The following is a 23,034-nucleotide window of genomic DNA, read 5'->3' on the forward strand; positions in this document are numbered from 1 at the left end:
GGCGGCGCCAGGAAATTTTTTTCGGGGGGCATTAGGGGGGCAAAGTGAATTTCAGGGGGGGCAAAATCAACAAAGTTTGCGCAAAATTACCGTAAAAGTGGAAATTTTCATAATTTTGGGTTTTTTCTGGGGGGCAACAGGGGGCAAGAGTTCTGACTGGGGGCATTTGCCCCCCCCATGCCCCCCGTGGCGCCGCCACTGCAAACGTATCAGCAAGCATGGGAACGTGTTTATAGAAAATATAAAACCATGCACAGCGACAACGCCAGGTAAATAATTATATTGTACAGGTGGGAAACTAAATCAATACACGCGTATATAAGAAATTTCAAAATAGAGTTGACATTTCTATTTGCTCCTAATCAATGATAACTACCCTATTGTTAGTAACGACCAAACAGAATAAAAATCCTATATTGTTGAGCCATATACAATAAAATAAGCAGTGTCTCACCGTCTCTGTAGAATTCCTGAACGATTAAACCACATGGAGGCAATGAGATAATTTGAAGTAACAGCTCGCGCTCTTGTCCTTTCTATGTGGACTAAGGGAATTGGGGAGCCGAGTTCTGAACTGGCGTAGAGTGGTGTATCTGCTGTTTGATATTCAGACAGTAGATCTTTGAATACCGGAGTAGAAAATGATGAATATCTCCCGTTATTTTTGGTTTCTATAAAAAGTGTAAGGCTTGCACTAGAATATATATTTGAAAGAACATGATAATCGTAATTGTGCGTATTAAAAAGTAAGCTTCCGTTTTGAAATCAAAAACTGACAAAAACTTATGTACAGAACAAAAAATGACTACTTCCCTCATTCGTCAGCTGATTCGTCAACCCTCAGGATAACGTAGCATATAACACAGTACATGCATAGTGTAGAAGACTGTTAGAGTTAGTCTAAGGCAGATAACGTTGGTCAGTGAGCAGGCTATTGGCAATAGCCTTAGGCCCATAGTCTCAAAACTATTTAACAGGTCGGAACAAAATGGCCATGCGTGGCTGTTGAAGAACTAGTAGATTCGACCTACCATCATGGTGATTTTTGCCATGAAGATATCAGGGCGATGACACTGTGCCATGAGTACTTTAAAATTTGATGTTAAACTTGTTCATGTCATTTATAGACTACGAGATGATGTTACAGCAATTGTTTTCGGTGACACAGAAATTTACGGTTCTTCACCAAATCGCCAGGAAATGTCTTTTCGAAGAGCAGTCTCTCATCCAGACTATATCGAGTTCATACAAAATGATATTGCGATATTGGAGCTAGAATCACCTGTGACTATCACTGATTATGTCCGCCCTGTATGTCTGTCTGGTTTGAAAAATGAATTGGAAGCTTATGATAACTGTTGGATTGCTGGCTGGGGCGAAATCAACGCATTGAGTAAGTTTAATATTGACGTTTCATATCTGCAGTTTCGCGGGCCTTTTATTTATATGACCCTTTATTGTTTGGCTATAACCGCCGGGGAGGCATCCGCATCATAGCATACGGGGATGTGAGAGCTTTTCCGCAAGAAGTCCTTGAGATGATGGACCTATATTTGGTAGAAAACAATCTTTAGATATGTGTCCCAATGTTCCTTTAGAAATAGGTGACGGTACGGAAGCTCAAGGCGAATATCCCAGTCAAAATACAATTAAGTAGCCTACTCACCCGAGTACGGTCATAACAACAATTTTGATACTTAACAAATTTTGAATGCCTTACGAGTTGACACACAAGTTAACACATGGCACATTTGAGCATACTTGGATTCCGTTTATTGATTAGTGTTTTTGTTGTTGTTAATGCAATAAAAGTCGTTGTAAAACTCGGGTCATTAGTTATAAAATCGTCATTAGTTATAAAACCGGCCCTAAACAACTGAAAATCGGATTCCAACTTTCCCTTTTACATAATAGTGCTGTTTTACTGCACAGCAAACATGATGCGACCTTTGCAGTACTTAAACCTGGTTAACAGGAAACTATTCCAGCAAAATCAATCGATAAAGTCTAGTCTATCCTCCACATTGAATGGTGGACTACACTTATGCCCAAATATGGCACTTGCCAATCAATAATCACCCACTTGAAATCCCCTGGCTCGCTGCACTGACCAAAGTTATGGACAGATATGGGAGCCGTTTTTTCTGTTATCTGTCATTTACATATCAGGGAGATACGAACATTTGCAGATGCCCCACATACTCAGTTTTTAGCATACATGTAATGTATACATTATTCTTGATTGACATCAAGTACAAAAAATATGCGTCAAGTGGTTTAGTTTTAATGCCCTTCGAAGAGAGCAGTCTACAAGTGAGTGATAGTCACTAAAAGTTGCATTCGATTTACATAGGGAATTTTGCAGGCCATGCCGTGCCCTACTTGTTGAAACACCAAAGTGCGAATATTTCCAAATATCTAAATTAGCTAAAACTTTAGGACACAGCTATATTTCCTAGAATTTCAGAAAGTACAATAAATATTGGCCGATTAATTTGTACACAGTGACGTTAACTAGGAAATGCCCTATACCTCTAACATACACTGTTTAGAGGTCACACCTCAATGGTGAGAGCACTGTGTATTGTGTAGGAAAATGAACAGTAACTGCAGTATGACGAGTACACTTTGTTATAGATCGTGTAGATCAGTGGCCTATCATGACAAAGAAGTGCATTGACACCAACGGATTTCTATGTATCTGCTGGATGCATTGTACTTTCAGATATAAGTTTATATTGATTGAATTTAAAATTATTATTTGAAGTGGAGAATCCACAGTTTCTGCAAGAAGCTCCATCGGGAGTTCAATCTGATGATGAATGTCAGGCGGACTTAGAAAGTATTGGTGGTACCTATCACCAGACTGCACTATGTGGACGTATAGGACCCGAAGTGGAACCACACATATGCTCGGTAAGGTGATTGGTATGTTCTCTAAACAGTTTTGCTAATGACAGTGGAAAGATGTTTAAGCATTACGTTTATTAATGTCAGTAGAAAGATGTTTAAGCATTACGTTTACTAATGTCAGTGGAAAGATGTTTAAGCTTTACGTTTACTAATGTCAGTAGAAAGATGTTTAAGCATTACGTTTACTAATGTCAGTAGAAAGATGTTTAAGCATTACGTTTATTAATGTCAGTAGAAAGATGTTTAAGCATTACGTTTACTAATGTCAGTAGAAAGATGTTTAAGCATTACGTTTACTAATGTCAGTAGAAAGATGTTTAAGCATTACGTGTACTAATGTCAGTAGAAAGATGTTTAAGCATTACGTTTATTAATGTCAGTAGAAAGATGTTTAAGCATTACGTTTACTAATGACAGTGGAAAGATGTTTAAGCATTACGTTTATTAATGTCAGTAGAAAGATGTTTAAGCATTACGTTTATTAATGTCAGTAGAAAGATGTTTAAGCATTACGTTTATTAATGTCAGTAGAAAGATATTTAAGCATTACGTTTATTAATGTCAGTAGAAAGATGTTTAAGCATTACGTTTACTAATGTCAGTAGAAAGATGTTTAAGCATTACGTTTATTAATGTCAGTAGAAAGATGTTTAAGCATTACGTTTAATAATGTCAGTAGAAAGATGTTTAAGCATTACGTTTACTAATGACAGTAGAAAGATATTTAAGCATTATGTTTATTAATGTCAGTAGAAAGATGTTTAAGCATTACGTTTATTAATGACAGTAGAAAGATGTTTAAGCATTACGTTTACTAATGTCAGTAGAAAGATGTTTAAGCATTACGTTTATTAATGTCAGTAGAAAGATGTTTAAGCATTACGTTTACTAATGTCAGTGGAAAGATGTTTAAGCATTACGTTTATTAATGACAGTAGAAAGATGTTTAAGCATTACGTTTACTAATGTCAGTAGAAAGATGTTTAAGCATTACGTTTATTAATGTCAGTAGAAAGATGTTTAAGCAATACGTTTAATAATGTCAGTAGAAAGATGTTTAAGCATTACGTTTACTAATGTCAGTAGAAAGATGTTTAAGCATTACGTTTACTAATGTCAGTGGAAAGATGTTTAAGCATTACGTTTACTAATGACAGTAGAAAGATGTTTAAGCATTACGTTTACTAATGTCAGTGGAAAGATGTTTAAGCATTACGTTTATTAATGTCAGTAGAAAGATGTTTAAGCATTACGTTTATTAATGACAGTAGAAAGATGTTTAAGCATTACGTTTACTAATGTCAGTAGAAAGATGTTTAAGCATTACGTTTACTAATGACAGTAGAAAGATGTTTAAGCATTGTGTTTACTAATGACAGTAGAAAGATGTTTAAGCATTACGTTTATTAATGTCAGTAGAAAGAGGTTTAAGCATTACGTTTACTAATGTCAGTGGAAAGATGTTTAAGCATTACGTTTATTAATGTCAGTAGAAAGATGCTTAAGCATTTCGTTTACTAATGACAGTAGAAAGATGTTTAAGCATTACGTTTATTAATGTCAGTAGAAAGATGTTTAAGCATTACGTTTATTAATGTCAGTAGAAAGATGTTTAAGCATTACGTGTACTAATGTCAGTAGAAAGATGTTTAAGCATTACGTTTACTAATTGCAGTAGAAAGATGTTTAAGCATTACGTTTACTAATGACAGTAGAAAGATGTTTAAGCATTACGTTTATTAATGACAGTAGAAAGATGTTTAAGCATTACGTTTACTAATGTCAGTAGAAAGATGTTTAAGCATTACGTTTACTAATGTCAGTAGAAAGATGTTTAAGCATTATGTTTACTAATGTCAGTAGAAAGATGTTTAAGCAATACGTTTATTAATGTCAGTAGAAAGATGTTTAAGCATTACGTTTATTAATGTCAGTAGAAAGATGTTTAAGCATTACGTTTATTAATGTCAGTAGAAAGATGTTTAAGCATTACGTTTATTAATGTCAGTAGAAAGATGTTTAAGCATTACGTGTACTAATGTCAGTAGAAAGATGTTTAAGCATTACGTTTACTAATGACAGTAGGAAGATGTTTAAGCATTACGTTTACTAATGTCAGTAGAAAGATGTTTAAGCATTACGTTTATTAATGACAGTAGAAAGATGTTTAAGCATTACGTTTACTAATGTCAGTAGAAAGATGTTTAAGCATTACGTTTACTAATGACAGTAGGAAGATGTTTAAGCATTACGTTTATTAATGTCAGTAGAAAGATGTTTAAGCATTACGTTTATTAATGTCAGTAGAAAGATGTTTAAGCATTACGTTTACTAATGTCAGTGGAAAGATGTTTAAGCATTACGTTTATTAATGTCAGTAGAAAGATGTTTAAGCATTACGTTTATTAATGTCAGTAGAAAGATGTTTAAGCATTACGTTTACTAATGTCAGTAGAAAGATGTTTAAGCATTACGTTTACTAATGACAGTAGGAAGATGTTTAAGCATTACGTTTACTAATGACAGTAGAAAGATGTTTAAGCATTACGTTTACTAATGACAGTGGAAAGATGTTTAAGCATTATGTTTACTAATGACAGTAGAAAGATGTTTAAGCATTACGTTTACTAATGACAGTAGAAAGATGCTTAATCATTTCGTTTACTAATGACAGTAGAAAGATGTTTAAGCATTACGTTTATTAATGTCAGTAGAAAGATGTTTAAGCATTACGTGTACTAATGTCAGTAGAAAGATGTTTAAGCATTACGTTTACTAATGTCAGTAGAAAGATGTTTAAGCATTACGTTTACTAATGACAGTAGAAAGATGTTTAAGCATTACGTTTACTAATGTCAGTAGAAAGATGTTTAAGCATTACGTTTACTAATGACAGTAGGAAGATGTTTAAGCATTACGTTTACTAATGTCAGTAGAAAGATGTTTAAGCATTACGTTTATTAATGTCAGTAGAAAGATGTTTAAGCATTACGTGTACTAATGTCAGTAGAAAGATGTTTAAGCATTACGTTTACTAATGTCAGTAGAAAGATGTTTAAGCATTACGTTTACTAATGACAGTAGAAAGATGTTTAAGCATTATGTTTACTAATGTCAGTAGAAAGATGTTTAAGCATTACGTTTACTAATGTCAGTAGAAAGATGTTTAAGCATTACGTTTATTAATGACAGTAGAAAGATGTTTAAGCATTACGTTTACTAATGACAGTAGGAAGATGTTTAAGCATTACGTTTACTAATGTCAGTAGAAAGATGTTTAAGCATTACGTTTATTAATGTCAGTAGAAAGATGTTTAAGCATTACGTTTACTAATGTCAGTAGAAAGATGTTTAAGCATTACGTTTACTAATGTCAGTAGAAAGATGTTTAAGCATTACGTTTATTAATGACAGTAGAAAGATGTTTAAGCATTACGTTTACTAATGTCAGTAGAAAGATGTTTAAGCATTACGTTTACTAATGACAGTAGGAAGATGTTTAAGCATTACGTTTACTAATGACAGTAGAAAGATGTTTAAGCATTACGTGTACTAATGTCAGTAGAAAGATGTTTAAGCATTTCGTTTACTAATGTCAGTAGAAAGATGTTTAAGCATTACGTTTACTAATGTCAGTAGAAAGATGTTTAAGCATTACGTTTATTAATGTCAGTAGAAAGATGTTTAAGCATTACGTTTACTAATGTCAGTAGAAAGATGTTTAAGCATTACGTTTACTAATGACAGTAGAAAGATGTTTAAGCATTACGTTTACTAATGTCAGTAGAAAGATGTTTAAGCATTACGTTTATTAATGTCAGTAGAAAGATGTTTAAGCATTACGTTTATTAATGTCAGTAGAAAGATGTTTAAGCATTACGTGTACTAATGTCAGTAGAAAGATGTTTAAGCATTACGTTTACTAATGTCAGCGGAAAGATGTTTAAGCATTACGTTTACTAATGTCAGTAGAAAGATGTTTAAGCATTACGTGTACTAATGGCAGTAGAAAGATGTTTAAGCATTACGTTTACTAATGTCAGTAGAAAGATGTTTAAGCATTACGTTTACTAATGACAGTAGAAAGATGTTTAAGCATTACGTGTACTAATGACAGTAGAAAGATGTTTAAGCATTACGTTTACTAATGACAGCTCACTTTAGTGGTGCAGAAGAACAAACCTTTCAGAAAGTTGTTTTACCTGAAATCGCAGAATATGTTTATGTGACCAACCAAAACGCAACACAATTTGTGGCCTGGCAAGATTTGGTAATGCAAATGGATAAGTAGCCATCAACTTGATCCAGTTTGCTCTCGAATGGTATCACGTTCCACTTGTACATACGTGAATTGATAAGCAATTACTATAATGAGCCGTGTATATACGAGTACGTACGCAGAAGTGGACAAATGACTTTTAGTTTATGTTCTAGATATAGGATTATTCTAAAGCTGCTCTCTATCAGTAAGGGTCACCTTTCTGATCGTATTTAACCTTCTGTTAGATCTTAATATAATCTCAAGATCAAACAAGACCTTGGATACCAACAGAAGGTCACAAACGACCTTTGCCGAGAACAGCATACCCGGCGGAACGTTGGTTTCACTAGAATGGGCAAACATATTGATCAAGAAAAAAAACATTAAATCGACAGCTCAATACCAGAAGTGGGTAAGTGAAATAGTTGCCCTGTGACCATTTGCCAATTTACACACAGTATATTGTACTCATCTACACATGGCAGCAACACATGGCAGCTATTGCACTTATCCACTGCTGGCACTGAGCAATCGAAATGCTCTGTCCTCCCTGGTGACAGAATTATCAGAGGAACTGATGTTGGTATCCCTATGCAGCATGGTCCAATAATGCTGAAGCTCTACCTGAACACAATACAAGACACACTACCTACACGTACCAGGCAACCTGAAGGACTGGAATTAACATGCACTTGGACTGTGCGCCCTGTGGGGCTACAATAACTGTACAATGATGCATATCTTCAACTGCTGCCAGTATTCCCTAAGATCTGAAAGATACTACTGGAGACAGTCACGACATGGTACAACAAGAGATTGTTCATCAACTAGTGCCAGATATTATTCGAGCAAGAGCTCCAGGGAATAAGGACATACACAACGTTCAAAATAGAGAGTACAAGATACAGCAATGTAGCCTGGTTTGGTGACAAAACTCAAGTCAAAATCCAGAGTTGAGAGAATTTTAATGTGGTGTCGGGAAACCAGGATGAAGGCTTAAGTACTTCCCTGTTGAAGTTGGATCCAGGGACTTCACCAACAAGACACTGAGAACTTGCTTCAAATTCCTTGGCTTGACAAATAAGGAACATTATTAAAGACGGCGCTAGACAATAATATCAAGAGCGGTTCTACGAGCTACCTATACGTTATGGCTATCAAGTAACAATAAGACGTTTGGTAGTTGGAAATTGATTACAAAAGCATACATCCCCCCTGTTGAAGAAGCTCATGCCAACAGTACATCCATTACAAGGCTAGGATCAGTCAGATGCCTTCACTTTCACTTTGCACTTTCTTCAAATGGTTCCAGCTTACAAGCCCGGCCCTATGGACACTATCCCAAGAGAATATATAGCGGTCAAGTAGGCGCCCACGGTCTTCTTTAATTTGTTCATGAAGCGATGTTGCAGTTCTAACACACTGAGCTATAGCAGCCCATGTCTATCTATATACATGTATACTCTAGTATTCATTGCACAATGCCGCTCGTTAAAGGGGCATTTCGTGATCCACAGCCTCATCCCCCACTTTTCCCAAAAAAAAGTTGAGATTTTTACACCACTGAATACCTCTGGCTACATAATGTTTATGTACCAAATATTTCTTGCAGATTAATTCGTTTAGCAAAAATATCACCAAATTTTAATTTCGTTCTAGTGCACCAGAACGAAATTACAACACATTGTCTATGGAGCAGTGTAATACACATAATCATGCATAACTCGCAAATGCAAAATCGGAATCAACTGAAATTTTGGAAATAAGCTATTTTCGTGGATATCTACTGAAAAATGTCATAAAAAGAGGATGCTAGGATCACGAAATTCTCCTTTAAGATTAGTTTCTCGTAAACATTATTTGTCACCCCTTTAGGACGATGTTGGTGGACCTATGATGTGTTATGGTGCAGATGCCCGTTGGTATTTAATTGCTCAGTTTGTCAGTAGGGCGGGTGAATGCGGAGATATGCATTCATACTATAATCGTGTATCCTATCTGCGAGACTATATTAATGAGACTATCAACCGCATTGAAGGTATGTAAATTAGATCAACACTCATGGATTTATAACATAACATAACAAAAAGTATTTATATGCGCCTTTACCTAGGAATTCAAGGCGTAAGAGAATTTTTCTTTTACAAAAATACAGAAAGCAATGACAGCAAAAATTGATTGTAGTTGGAAAGCCATTTCAAAACTTTGGAGCAGTCACTGAAAAGGCTCTATCCCCAGCACATTTCCTGGTGAGAGGAATAATAAAATTAACACTCTCACTGGACCTGGTTCTCATACCATGCATGGAGCTCTTGACCGTGAGACAAATGTACTGAGGAGAGTGTAATCAAGACGTGAGAGAATGAGGGTTCTCGCAGTATTTGACAAGTATTAAAATCCAAATATGGACGAATTCTGATTTACATAGTTGGGTGATGTGATCAGACATACACATTTGACGATAAAAAAAACCACAAGGTTACGAACAAAAGTGGATGGAAAAATTCCACACTATCAAAAATAAGCCTAACATTGGCAATATTTTTAAAATGATGGAGACTGGGAGATGCTGCCAGAAAAAACTCAAGTCTTTTCTTAATTTAATTTGAGCTTGTTTTCAATCACCCAAGTCTGTATGTCAGCATCACATCTGGAGAGCTTCCATAATACTCACACTACATCAGCAGGAATTGTAGGATCTACTACCAAATACCAAATAAATCTGGATTTATGAAATTTGTCATAAAGATAATATTAATTCGATTATTCGATCAGCGGGTATTTGATATGCCCACTTATACGAGTTCGGGTTAGTGCGTAATCGTGGGAACCAATCACATCCTCCGTTACAAAATTATTTACGCAGTGTCATATGGCGGTACATTCATAGTTACAGATAACATATTGCGATTTAATCCATCCAACTTTGTATCGGATTAAAATCCCAACCTTGCTAGTTCGGTTCTTGGTAGACGAGTAGTAAGAAATACGCTTTAGAATGCCGAGGTACCGGGTTCGATTCCCAGTCTGGTAAATTGGTATAATGGTATAGAAACAAAATCTGATTGGTTCTCACGATTAGGCATGGACCGACCTTCGTACGATCAGAGTGATTGAAATCAGATTTTTACCCGACGAGTGAGTCGGGCCCAAGGTTTCTTTGCGGTAGTTACAGAGCATTTTGGGTTTATCATTACACGTAGAATACCACCATTGGCGTATAGACGAATCCAATTTCACACATTCCTATACCTCAATGGCAGCCATAGCTGTCGGCTCCATCCCACCTAAAATGTAAAATGATGAGGCCTTGGTGTGGATTTTAAACTGCATTCTATCACCCATGTTACACGTAGACAAAAGAATGATAACAGTTTATAACACAATACAATAATACATCGACTTTTAAGCGGCTTAAATACATCAAATTGGGCAGTCACAACAACGGTGTGGTGCGAATTGACCCAGTAATGGCCGAATGGATTCTGACCATCACGTGGTTCGTTGGATTCCTATGATGATGATCACGACCATGATGATAATGATGGTGATAACGACGACGAGGAAAAATATACGTATGAAGATGTTAACGCATTGTATTCTCATTTTCTGATTGCAGAGAACCAGATATGATGTGTAATGACGGTGTGACGTGTGTTCTTGAGAGAGAATTATGTGATGGTCGAAACACTTGTCCTGACGGTGGAGATGAAATCGACTGCATTAGTAAAACTATTTTTCATTATTTTATTATTTAAGAATTTAATTAATAATTATTCAAGTTAAAACTTGATTACATTTTAAAGCTACAAGGTGATCATGTTAACATGATTTTGGATACTTCTTGTTGAGATTTAGGACAGAAATAATGTACATAAACTATAGGGCGCAACTTTAAAATCTGAACGCCACTACTCACGTTTGTTAAAAGACAATAGTGTTACAAAAGTATTCAAGGAAAACCTTTGACCTTTTTTTCTTCTTGATGGAGCCGTCGATCATGGCGATAGTTTCGAGACAGAATATACCCAAATATGTTGCATTCTTTACCTAATTGGACTACAAGTGCATATTTTCTCCCTATTCTACAGCTTTATCTGTCATATCCTGGTGATGCTTTATTCAGCCTGTTCGTCTTTCTGTCCATATGCTTATCAAAAATACCATTCACACACTGAATAGGTTTGGCTAGAACGAGCATAGAGTACAAGTTATATTTACAACTGGGATCTTGATTAATTCGAGAACAAAAGCGATAAAATAATGTACAATATTGCCAACATCGCGGTTAAGACGCCAGATTGTGCTAGTTCAGTGTATAACATAAAATCGTTTACCACGGCTTCACCAAAATATATGACTATTTAATTTAGATCCCAGTTTTGGATATTGTTTGAAAGTATGCTTTCTTTACGAGTTGATGGAGCAACGTAATATATTGGTATTGGATAATTTATCAATGAAGTATTCCTCCATTGGCTAGAAGTAACATTTTTTTTAAACCGAGTACATTTGACGCGGAGTCTGGGAGGTCGATTGTTGATTCGCCACGCCTTTATGCTTTCACTGCTTATAAGGCATCGGCAACACTGATTGAGGTCAAGATAGGTTCAAATAAGGTTTTCTAGTGAGGTCAAGCAGATGCGTCCTGTCGGCACCATGGTCATACACTCTTTGATTATTTTAAGAATGGTGCATACTGGCGTAATAAATCGCAGCTCGAGCCTCGTGTGTGGCGCACCTTTCTGTGAAATGCAGCATGTTATTTTTTCATTTTAACTCTTTCTCTCTCTCCAATTCCTATGTTTTTGGTGCAGGTTGTTTTAACGACACGTGCCAAAATAAGGGAACTTGTCAGGATACTTCAGATGGCTACCTATGTCTATGTCATGATGGTTCATCTGGAAATAGGTGTGAAATAGGTAGGTATAAAAAGTTATGATCACCACCCAATGTACCATCATACCAATAAGCAGTAAGCTAATAAATGGACCGGGCAATAATAAACCAGTATGAACTGTGCCAATATTGCGTATACTGTTGTATGGCGGCCTGCTAACTGATTACTGCGGCACCTCATAGCGCCATCTATTGATAAATGGGTGACGGTCTGTATATAATTAAAGAAACTGCACATTTCTGCCATCGTATGAATATGCAGTTTATTTCATTGTTTATTTATTCCAAGTTCCCTTATTGGTCAAGCCATGCCTTAAATACAAGGATATAAAACCATACTTTAACTTTGATTGCAAAGGTAAATATCATAGTTTTAACCAATTTAAAGTAAAAATCATAGTTTAACCTAGTTTAAAAGCTCCATGGCATGATGTAAGTTTTCATAGAGGTTTGGATTGGGAACTAGATGTTAAATTTCTCCAAGCCCAGGTAAACATCTTTTCTGTATTGTCATTTCTGGCAAACTTGCTGCTACTTCCCCCCGAATTAGTACGGGCGGTGGTGGGTCACCGCTTTGTTCCCGAGAACCTTTCCCCTTATTAGCAATATGTTAGAAAAATAATTTTCCTGATGACTTCATGTTGACACTCGCTAGATAAGCTGTATTTTCCACTCAAGAGGGTTACCATTACTGCTATTTCGCCATTTTTATTTTCACAGACGACTTGACCTTTTGAGGTCATCTAGTAAAATTTCTTACCAGTCGTTTTTGTTATGAGTTCGCCCTTTGAAATGTAAACTTCGGCGTACGGGGTGTAAAAATTCTTACCAATAGCGGCGATCGGTTTGTTTGGCGGTTCCTTTTCTTTTGACCGTGTGGTACGGCGATGTCTGAAACCCGGATTAATGAAACAGGGCAAGGCAATAGCTTAACTGTCTTATTTGAAGCAGGTCTTTATACTGTGGACTTGAACTGTTTCCTGTGATTGGTCTGTGCTAATCGGCTGGTACCGTCAATTAAATTATGATACCTCATTTCTCAGATGGTAAATAGTGGGTTTTGTGATGTTGCATTCCCGGGTTGTACTTTTTCTAGAGCGAACATAGCTGGATTGTTCTCATCCCGAACCTCTTATTAACAGTCCTCACTGTATTGGATTCTAGTCTTCTGCCCTTGGTGCTAGTTCCTTGCGAAGTTATATTGTTGCATCTTTTGCCTTCACCTGTCTTTAAGGTAATTTGCCTGTTGTCTGGCCCAGGTGGGTACCTTATTCGAAGGATAGCTGGTACTATTTGGTGTATACAATATTATAATCACACGTAGGACTATAGCATGCAGCCAATCGACCCGTTCATGTTATAAGGCAGTGCTGACAACAATTGTACAACAATATAGTTATTGTAGCAACAGAGAGGACACTGGCGAAGCTGATGTTTATACCGAAGATTGTGCCTGACGACTTATAGGGACCTACATAGAATTTTATATCGTGTTAAGATGTGATGTGGAAAAATGTACTGTACATCCCATCTGCTATTCCACCCCTTCAACACGTTCAGTAAATTTTCTTCTTTTCTTTCTCCTTACAGTTGACTGTGGTTCTTCATCCGTCCAGTTAACACCAGGAACACCTTTGGCTTTCAGCTCGCCACTTTATCCGCAAGACTATCCTGTTAATAAAATCTGTAACTATACGGTTTCCGTTCCGGAAGGCTATAAAGTACTGGTAGAGTTCTTAGATTTTGAGGTGGAAGATAGCTGGGACTTCCTGTTTCTTGACGATGGCATACTAACAGGGACTAGTCCACCTGACAACTATACATCCGTCAATGAAACACTTAGCATGCGTTTTGTCTCCGATCCTTCTTACGCTTATCGTGGATATTTGTTACAGCTTAGTGCAATAGACGTATCAGGTATGATCATTCTCTTTCATTTATACATTAGGGCCTATATTTGTTCCTATCTCCTTTTTAATATCGTTGTATGCGAATCTTTCAAATTGGACATAAATTTATATGGCGCGTAAGAACACGGGTTAACCCCTGGACACTACTGGTTATCTAACAGTATTTCTGATTGGTTGATAACTTGAAATGCTCATTTCAATTGCCAATTATGACAAGGCTTTAAACTATTTATGGTCAAACTTGCATTTGCAGATGATCTTATTAACACCCTCCTTGATTGGTTCAAAATTGGACACAATATTCATGTTGACCAATCGGCAGGTAGTTCTCATGGGGTTAAAAAATAATTACCCTTGTCCTTTTTTGGCTTTGGTTATTTATATGAACCTTTAAACATCAGTCAATATCCGTAAATAATTTCATCAAGATTATCAATAGATATCATTTGTAAAATTTCTTGTAAAAAAATCCAAGTGAATATTGGGAAAAATGATGTTGAACATACCCATGATTCGGTTTTGTGTTCTTTTAATCGCGTAACAAACACTCTGGAGGTTTCACCAATGTAGGTTTCATCACAATTACGGCATAGTATTTCTTAAACGTATCCAGCTTTTTGTAATGCATCGCGTTTGTCCTTCCGATGGACCAGGATGTTTTGTAGTGTCTGGTGTGGCTTAAAGCCTTAATGTACGATCTTTTTAAATTTTTAGATTTTTCTTTTTTTCTACCAAAATGATAATATGCAATCATTTTGAAACTTCACCTCTATCACTCGAAACATCTCGCACTATTTTGGATTAGGACAGTGAGTGCGGCCTCAGAGTTAGTCTCCTACGCGGCCAGTTTGGTTACGCTCCCTCCACATGTGGAGGGAGCGTAACCAAACTAGTATTGTAGGAGACTACGGTTTGCGATCGTGGCCGACATGAAATCATAATCTAAAAAATTATGATTTTATGTCGGAACAACAGAAAATCATCCCGTTTTACTACAAATAGGGATCATAGATTTAAGTTAGAACATGTGTAAGTATTACAAATATGCCAAAAATCGGGTTTGAAAATAATGAAGGTAAATTCTGAAAAAAGATCGTACATTAAGGGATCTAGAATGAGCGTTTATGGCGTTTCGACAGTATTTTTTGTAGGACATGAGAGCACCCCAGACGTATCGAATTGCATTCTGAATACGAAGCATGTCTTTCTGATATCAAATAATTTTCATTTTTTGAAATTCACGATATAATAAAAATTTTATGACAAATTATTAAAATTTGATATTTTTCAAATTTTTGACATATAACCGCCCTCGAAATAAATTTTATAAATCTAATGATATATTCTGAAAGTGTATGTAGCTGGGAGGAAAAGCCGACGATCAATTGAAAATGTTGACCTTTTATATTGAAGATATGGATTTTTTTCCCAAAAAGATCTATTTTTGTTTGGTGTTTTGGGAAAAAATCCATATCTTCAATACAAAATTTTCAATTGATCGTCGGCTTTTCATCCCACCTACATACACTTTAAGTATAAATCATCAGATTTATAAAGTTTACTTCAAGTACTGTTAAATATCAAAAATATCACTTTTAATGATTTGCCATAAAATGTGTATTACATTGCGAATTTCAAAAATCAAAATTATTTGATATCAGAAGGACATTCTTCGTATTCAGAATACAATTCGATATGTCTGATGTGCTCTAATGTCCCACAATAAATACTGTCCAAACGTTCATACCCCTTCCCTTAAGGCTTTAAGCGGGAAAAGCCCCAACAATGATTAACACCGGGAACACAGAGGAAGGCCTCAGTCACCGGAGAGGTAAATAAATCCACAATCACAGATCATGTGGCGGAGGACAATCATGTCATTGGCTGGAAAGACGCGAGTATCAAAGACAGAGAAATTGAAGACACATAAAATAGACTGGTTCTATTTTGGAAAAATCGCGTTCCTGGCGGCAGGTTTGCGTCAAAGTTGGCAACCATCTTATTTTTTGTTAATTTGGCTATGCTGAACTCGAATCTGTTGTCTGCCAAGCAATACGAAAATTTGAAAAAGTGCTACGATGTACATGTAGCACGAAACATCATCATAGGTATGTTTAACATCATTTTACCTAATATTCACTTGGATTTGTTTACAAGAAAGTTTACAAAATGACATCAGTCAACTTGCAGGTAACTAATCTTTGATTATATCGTAAAGCTGAAACTGGGATCTTAAACATTAACATTTAACATTACTTTGTTTCTAGGAGTCAACGAGTGTGAATGGCAGCCATGTGGAGTTAATGGCACGTGTACTGATGAAGAAGATGGGTACAGTTGTGAGTGCGGTGATGACAGATTCGCAAGAAATTGCATGACTCCAGGTAAAGATTTTCATGGAGGAACAGAGCTCCTGGTCTTTCTGCCATGTCTGCGATTACTATAAACAACAGGGTCGTCAAAATCCAACATTTACATTTGTATGACGCCTAATATAGGTTGTGTTGCAAAAATGCTTTCGTTTATTTGGATGTTTTGTATGGGTTTTCGAAACCACCGAAAGCATATGAAGGTATCAGGGTGGATTTTGTGAATGTGTACCTGAGACTAAAATACCTAGGGATTGGTAGCGCGGTTCTTTTACGGATGAGGGCGCTGTTAGCGTGCATCAACTCACACTGATTTGGTAAATAATTGCGACTCTGACATTGTACTTATTTTAAAACTATGTTTCTTTACTAGATTGGGAAAATTTTTATTTTTAAAGGTCCTTGACCCGATCGACAGCCTCATCCGCCATATTTCTTCATTAAAATTGACATATCCGAGGGTGAAATTTGGTACTTTTTACGCTGAGTGTTAAACTGTTCGTTTCTGTCCTCAGTTGCCACCTGTAAACCAGATGACATCTACTTGGATGATGGTTCCTCATATAACCTGACCTCCTTCTACTACAACTTCATTGGCGACATCTACGCCTTACGTTATGGCTGTAGAGTGACAGTTACTGTACCAAAAGGTCATAAAGTACGTGTGGAATTCATTGACATCAATTTGTCTCAACCATGGGAAATTCTGAGTTTTGACAAGCAAGTCTACGATAATTTTGATGAGTACATATCTGATGATAACTCGCTGGAAATTATCTATTACACGCAGACCCCATGGGCATGTTGGAGTCTGCTGCTTTATGATTGTATTCCTGAAGGTAGGCAATGTAGTTTTGATGTCATCTCTTTCTATCTTCTTTTTGTCTGTCTGCCTACGCCGTCTTTCTGGGTGGGTGTCTGTCTGTCTGTGTGTTGGGGTGTCTGTCTGTCGGGGTGTCTGCCTGTCTGTCTTTCGTTAGCACGAAGACTGCCTATTTGTTGGCTTGTCGCTGTATACCCTATTTTGTTTTGTTTTAGTGTTGTCTTTGGATGACGAAATGTCAATCAAATTTTTAGTAATAGTTATCCAAGAGGTGTCATTATAGGTCATACAATGTCATCTCCTGGGACAAATATTACTAATTTGAATTGTTCACTAGCAATGTGTATTGACTAGTTTTTAATTTTAAATGCACTCGTATTGAATTTGTAGCTTTTGCCGTTTGGAGAGGGCGCCAAATCGAACGATGTATGTATGGCCATACAAAATACAAAAATCAGTCAATTCGGCGCCCCCTAAACACCGCACAGGGGCACGTGCCCCCGTACACCGTTGTTACACCCCTGAATTTAAGCACTTATTGCAAACAGTTCCTTCATGTTCCTATAAGTGATGGTATGGGCCATGGAGCGTTAATAATAGATTAAACTCACTATTAACAGGACCAGTAAACCTAAAATCAAAAAACCAATCCAATCGACATGATCATTATTATGCCATTTTTAACAGATGGTGACGAGTGTGCAAGTGAACCATGTCAAAATGGCGGCGTTTGTATTGACAAGCAGAATGGCTTCAGCTGCAAATGTAGGCGCGGATTTCAGGGTCCAACGTGCCAGCAACAAGCAGGTAGGGCATTTATATAATGTTAAATTAATGTTAATGATAAACCCCGACTGCATGCTAAGGCGATGAGTTAGCTTCGTGGCCATCGGGAAATAGAGAACATAAAAAATGTACAATTAGAGTATTGTGCTGCATACAATAGGTGCTTTGCATAAGCATGGTAAGGCAGCTATTACATTTTACTGCACTTACGATGGTCTTGCACAATGCCCATATCACTTCTGGCTTTTGGCCAAGTGTATAGTCAGTGACGTCTGTGCGAGAGAGATACTCACACTCTGAATGGGGAAAAGAATTAATATGCTTATTTTGTATCCTTTTTAACCTTGAAATGGCCATATTTTGATCATTAATGCGATTCTGAGTGGATAGAGAGGATGAAAATCCCTGGTCCAATTGCGGCAGGGGGGGGGGGGTAAAACATTTTCTTGGCTCTCCAGTCTGCCCCTCCTTACTTTTAACCAAAATTACGATATTTTTCAATTGTGCAGCAAGTTTGCGCAAAATGTGTTGATTCCCCCCATGCTCCCCGAAAATAATTCCTGGTGCCGCCACTGCCCTTGTCTTCAACCCGCTGGAGCGTATGAATTCAAAATACACTCGGTCGATTGCGGCATAATATCATATGACGTCATCCGCGCAGTGGACCCCCATCCATTTCTTACCTAAACCAATATATTATTACGGAACTTGTTGTTTGCGGCTATCATGATCGAAAGCCGCACATCATCAGAGTGACGACAGTTATAGATGATCCAACATTTTTGGATGCCAGTAGGGTTGCGCTCACTTCCAGAATAGGGTCGTAAAATGATCCAAGATAATGTGCAACCTCCGAGGATCCGTTGGTATCAGTCAAGGAAAGGATGTCAAATCGTCACCAAAGTACCGTTGCGTCAACCACCGTCCGTGTAGTAGTCTGATGATGGCTTTCGATTATGACGCACGAAATTGTCAGATCAGCATTTTTTATTGTTTTTAAACCCTTAAATGGGTATGAATTACGGAACTCGAGATGAAGCTCATGTACAAAGTAGAAAATACAACATATTTTGCGAGCAGTGAACACATGGTGTATACTATGAAGAAACTGTATGACAAGCATTATACAGATGATTTTTTCAAGGAGAATTCATGTTGAAAAAATAAAATCATCTGCATAATGGTTGTCATCAGGGACTCAATGACTCAGTATGTCAATCTATTTAGTGAAAACACGTCTAATAATTTTGTTTTCTTCCAGGATTGTCACCATGTGGTCGTAACTCTTTCTTATGTAACAACGCCCGATGTATTAAGGCATCTAGAGTATGTGATGGGCGCAACCACTGCGGTGATGGTAGCGATGAGCTGAACTGTAAGTGAACCACGAAGGGAAACATTGAGAAAATCAAGTGATTCTGTATACATGTATATACGAGGGGGTATCAAAAAGTTTTAGAAATCGCCAAGAAGTGAAAGAGCTATATCAATGAAATTTTGTCAGTGCAATCACTGGTCCTTATGTACACTATGGTGCAAAAATGGTCTCATAAGTATGTTTACTTTTTTTACAGGAGCTAGATGTCACTACCTGCCTATGTAACCGCATAACCAGCAAAATGGAGAAAATTGAGGCATGCAGCATGATTAAGTTCCATTTTAAGGGTTACAGTGCCCAGAAAATCTGTGATGAAATAAAAATTCCTTTTCCAAAAAGCGACAGTGACATATCACAATCACCACCGAAGATAACTTTCATTTCATCATCAATTTTCTAGGCACTGCAACCCTTCAAAAGCAGGATCTTAATAATGCTGCTTGCCTCAATTTTCTCAATCTTGCAGTTTATGCACAGTAACTGGGGCAGCAGAATATTGGCATCTAGTGCCACCTGTAAAAAAAGTAAACATACCTATGAGACCATTTGTGAACCATAATGTACATAAGGACCAGTGATTGCACTGACAAAATTTCATTGATATAGCTCTTTCACTTCTGGGTGATTTCTAAAACTTTTTGATACCCCCTATTACTTTTGCAATGTAAAATCTGATTGCCACATATCAATTATTTTTGGAATCCCTGTATAATTCAAATCAATACCTATTTCAGCCAAGAACAGGCTCACAACCAGTTATTAAAGCCGCCCTCTGCATGTAAGCGGGATTTTTTAAAGAAAAAGTCTATATTTAGAAATAGAAACGGTGTTTTTCTGTAGTAAATTAGAATTAGGTTCCTCAGGACTTTGTGGCCTAGCAATCAGAACGTGGTGTTGTTCATGTTCTTTCATGTGATGATATTATCCATTTACTTCTAAAATGCAGGTGATTGTGAATATCCCTGTTACAATGGTCGATGTATACCAGAGCGTTATGTTTGTGACGGCAAAAATCAATGTGGTGATTGGACGGATGAATTGAATTGTCAATAGGTAAGTGAATAAATAAATAAATAAATAAATAAATAAATAAATAAATAAATAAGTAAATAAATAAATATATACTTTGATAATTATTAATAAATGACTGAATTAAGAATATAATTCGATAAGTGATGTAATAATCGGATTAACTACCACAGCAATAGGGTAAAATAATGGTTCTTGAATATATCGCGCTGCACTACAAGCAGGTTGCGCTCATCACTCATGTATGTAATCGTAGATTGAATACCACATCGCTCTTTTTAAAGATACTAATCTTACAGGTGCGAGTGATCAACATGATATGGTTCAATGCAGAGGTACCGCGTGAACGTACTAGTGAAGAGCGATATATTCCAACATTGTTTTACCCTATTGCTATGGTAGTTAATCCGATTATTGCATCACTTATACGGCGAATACAGACACTACCGTTTTCGTATTATTCCCATATTGTAAAATGTAACCTTTTTAAAAAAAACCTGTCATGACTACAATTTTACTGTCATGACTACAATACATTATTATTTTTAAAACACAAACGGCCGGCATCACTGCAACACCTCAAATTTGTTTTTCTTTGTTACATAATTTATAGGTTGAGTAAACATTGATGCACCAATCAACTTGGGATATATGACGATTGTGGAAAGACTATACATTGAAAGCAAACTATAATCAATATTGGTGTATTAAACACAGAGAAAGTTATTAAAGTTGACTAAGGACTTATATAATAGTGTAATTCTTAATTAGCATTGGATGTACTAGTAGCCTACATCAAATATATGAAGTATATTACTGAAAGAAATATTAAGGGCTCTGATAAGAGCGTTTGGACAGTAAATTTTATGGGACATTAGCGTAGCCATATCAAATTGCATTCTGAATACGAAGGATGTCCTTCTGAAATCAAATAATTATTTTAATTTTAATTTTTAATTTTTTGACATTCACGATATAACACAAATTTTCGTCGGCTTTTCATTCCAGCTACATACACTTTAGGTACATATCATTTGCCATAAAATGTATATTATATCGCGAATTTCAAAAAGTCCCACGAAAATCCTGTCCAAACGCTCATATCCCAGCCCTTAATTCTCTATCTTCCACAGTCGGCTTACCGGAAAAAGTGTCTTTGTACACAATTTTAGGTACTCTGGTTCAAAACTTATTTTTTCAAGATGGCGCCGGCGGCCACCATCTTGGATTTCTGGGTAAAATGAGGTCGTAATGTCAAAGTAATGTCAAATTTGAAATCCTTGTGGTCGACTTATCCAAAAAAGTGTCTTTGTACACAATTTTAGGTCCTCTGGTTCAAAACTAAATTTTTCAAGATGGTTGACCGGCACCTCATTTTTGGACCGATTTCAATAAAAGAGGTAAATAAAGCTGGAGCCCTAAGGAATTTGAAACATCATGGTTGTATAACCCAGTACTAATTCCAATAACACTTTCAAACATGTCAAATCATGCGTCTGGACCCGCGGATCCCAGAAATGTAATGTTTGTGCGTTTATGACCTATCGTTAAGAAGTTATGGGCACAAAAGGTCACAGGTCGATTTGCATGTTGTGTATGGGTAAAAGTTGTTCAAATTTTCGTAAAAGTTGAGGCAAATTGTTAGCATAGCTAAGAGGTTTCAGAAAAAGAATAGTTTGCAGTATCTGCGATGTCTAGTTAACATGTTACACAACAAAGAGTCAAAAGATATGAAGGATTCCATAGGATTCAAAAGAATTTGTATTTATTTATCATCTATCTTCTGAACTTGACATCGCATATAAAAACTCTTCCTTTCCTGAATCCCTTGGACTTGAGGAGCAGTTTGCATCCATTTTTACGAAAATCGGAGCAACTTTAAGGGATGAGCGTTTAAAAAATGAGCGTTTATTGCGTTTCAGACCTATCGAATTGTATTCTGAATACGAAGCATGTCTTTCTGATATCAAATAATTTCCATTTTTGAAAATCACAATATAATACAAATTTTATGACAAATTATAAAAATTTGATATTTTTCGAATTTTTGATATATAACAGTCCTCGAAGTAAATTGTATAAATCTAATGATATATTCTTAAAGTGTATGTAGCAGGGTGGAAAAGCCGACGGTCAATTGAAAATGTTGACCTTTCATATTGAAGATATGGATTTTTTCCCCAAAAGACCTAATTTTTTTGGTGTTTTGGGAAAAAAATCCATATCTTCAATACGAAAGGTCAAAATTTTCAATTGATCGTCGGCTTTTCAACCCACCTACATACACTTTAAGTATAAATCATCAGATTTATAAAGTTTACTTCAAGTACTGTTAAATATCAAAAATATCAATTTTTAATGATTTGCCATAATATGTGTATTAAATTGCGAATTTCAAAACTTCAAAATTATTTGATATCAGAATGACATTCTTCGTATTCAAAATGCAATTCGATATGTCTGATGTGCTCTAATGTCCCAAAATAAATACTGTCCAAACGTTCATACCCCAGCCCTTAATTTTTTACCCCTGTATAACATACAAATTAACCTTGGACCTATTAAGCCTCATAACTTGGTAATTATAATGTCCTACGCGCAAATATGTTACATTTTTGTGATTCTTAGACTCAGAAAATAATTTGACATCTTTTTTAGTGAATTTG

The 23,034-nt window shown here is 36.3% G+C and overlaps 2 protein-coding genes across 2 annotated transcripts; both read left to right on the forward strand.

Moving 5' to 3' along the window:
• The first annotated feature begins 249 nt into the window (after nt 1-249).
• LOC140163817 (transmembrane protease serine 12-like) lies at nt 250-9,220 on the forward strand. The gene is made up of 4 exons (XM_072187133.1): nt 250-269; nt 1,128-1,393; nt 2,768-2,916; nt 9,050-9,220. The coding sequence occupies exons 1-4, from the start codon at nt 250-252 to the stop codon at nt 9,218-9,220; spliced, it is 606 nt and encodes a 201-aa protein (XP_072043234.1).
• A 1,571-nt stretch (nt 9,221-10,791) lies between these two features.
• LOC140164076 (fibropellin-3-like) lies at nt 10,792-22,244 on the forward strand. Its single transcript, XM_072187331.1, has 7 exons — nt 10,792-10,900; nt 11,992-12,096; nt 13,664-13,990; nt 17,863-17,982; nt 19,223-19,336; nt 20,286-20,392; nt 20,982-22,244. Exons 1-6 carry the CDS (start codon nt 10,804-10,806, stop codon nt 20,390-20,392), a joined length of 870 nt encoding a protein of 289 aa, XP_072043432.1. The 5' UTR covers nt 10,792-10,803; the 3' UTR covers nt 20,982-22,244.
• The last annotated feature ends 790 nt before the right edge of the window (nt 22,245-23,034 follow it).

This window comes from Amphiura filiformis, chromosome 11 (assembly GCF_039555335.1).
Source record: "Amphiura filiformis chromosome 11, Afil_fr2py, whole genome shotgun sequence".
In the NCBI taxonomy this organism is placed as follows: Eukaryota; Metazoa; Echinodermata; class Ophiuroidea; order Amphilepidida; family Amphiuridae; genus Amphiura; species Amphiura filiformis.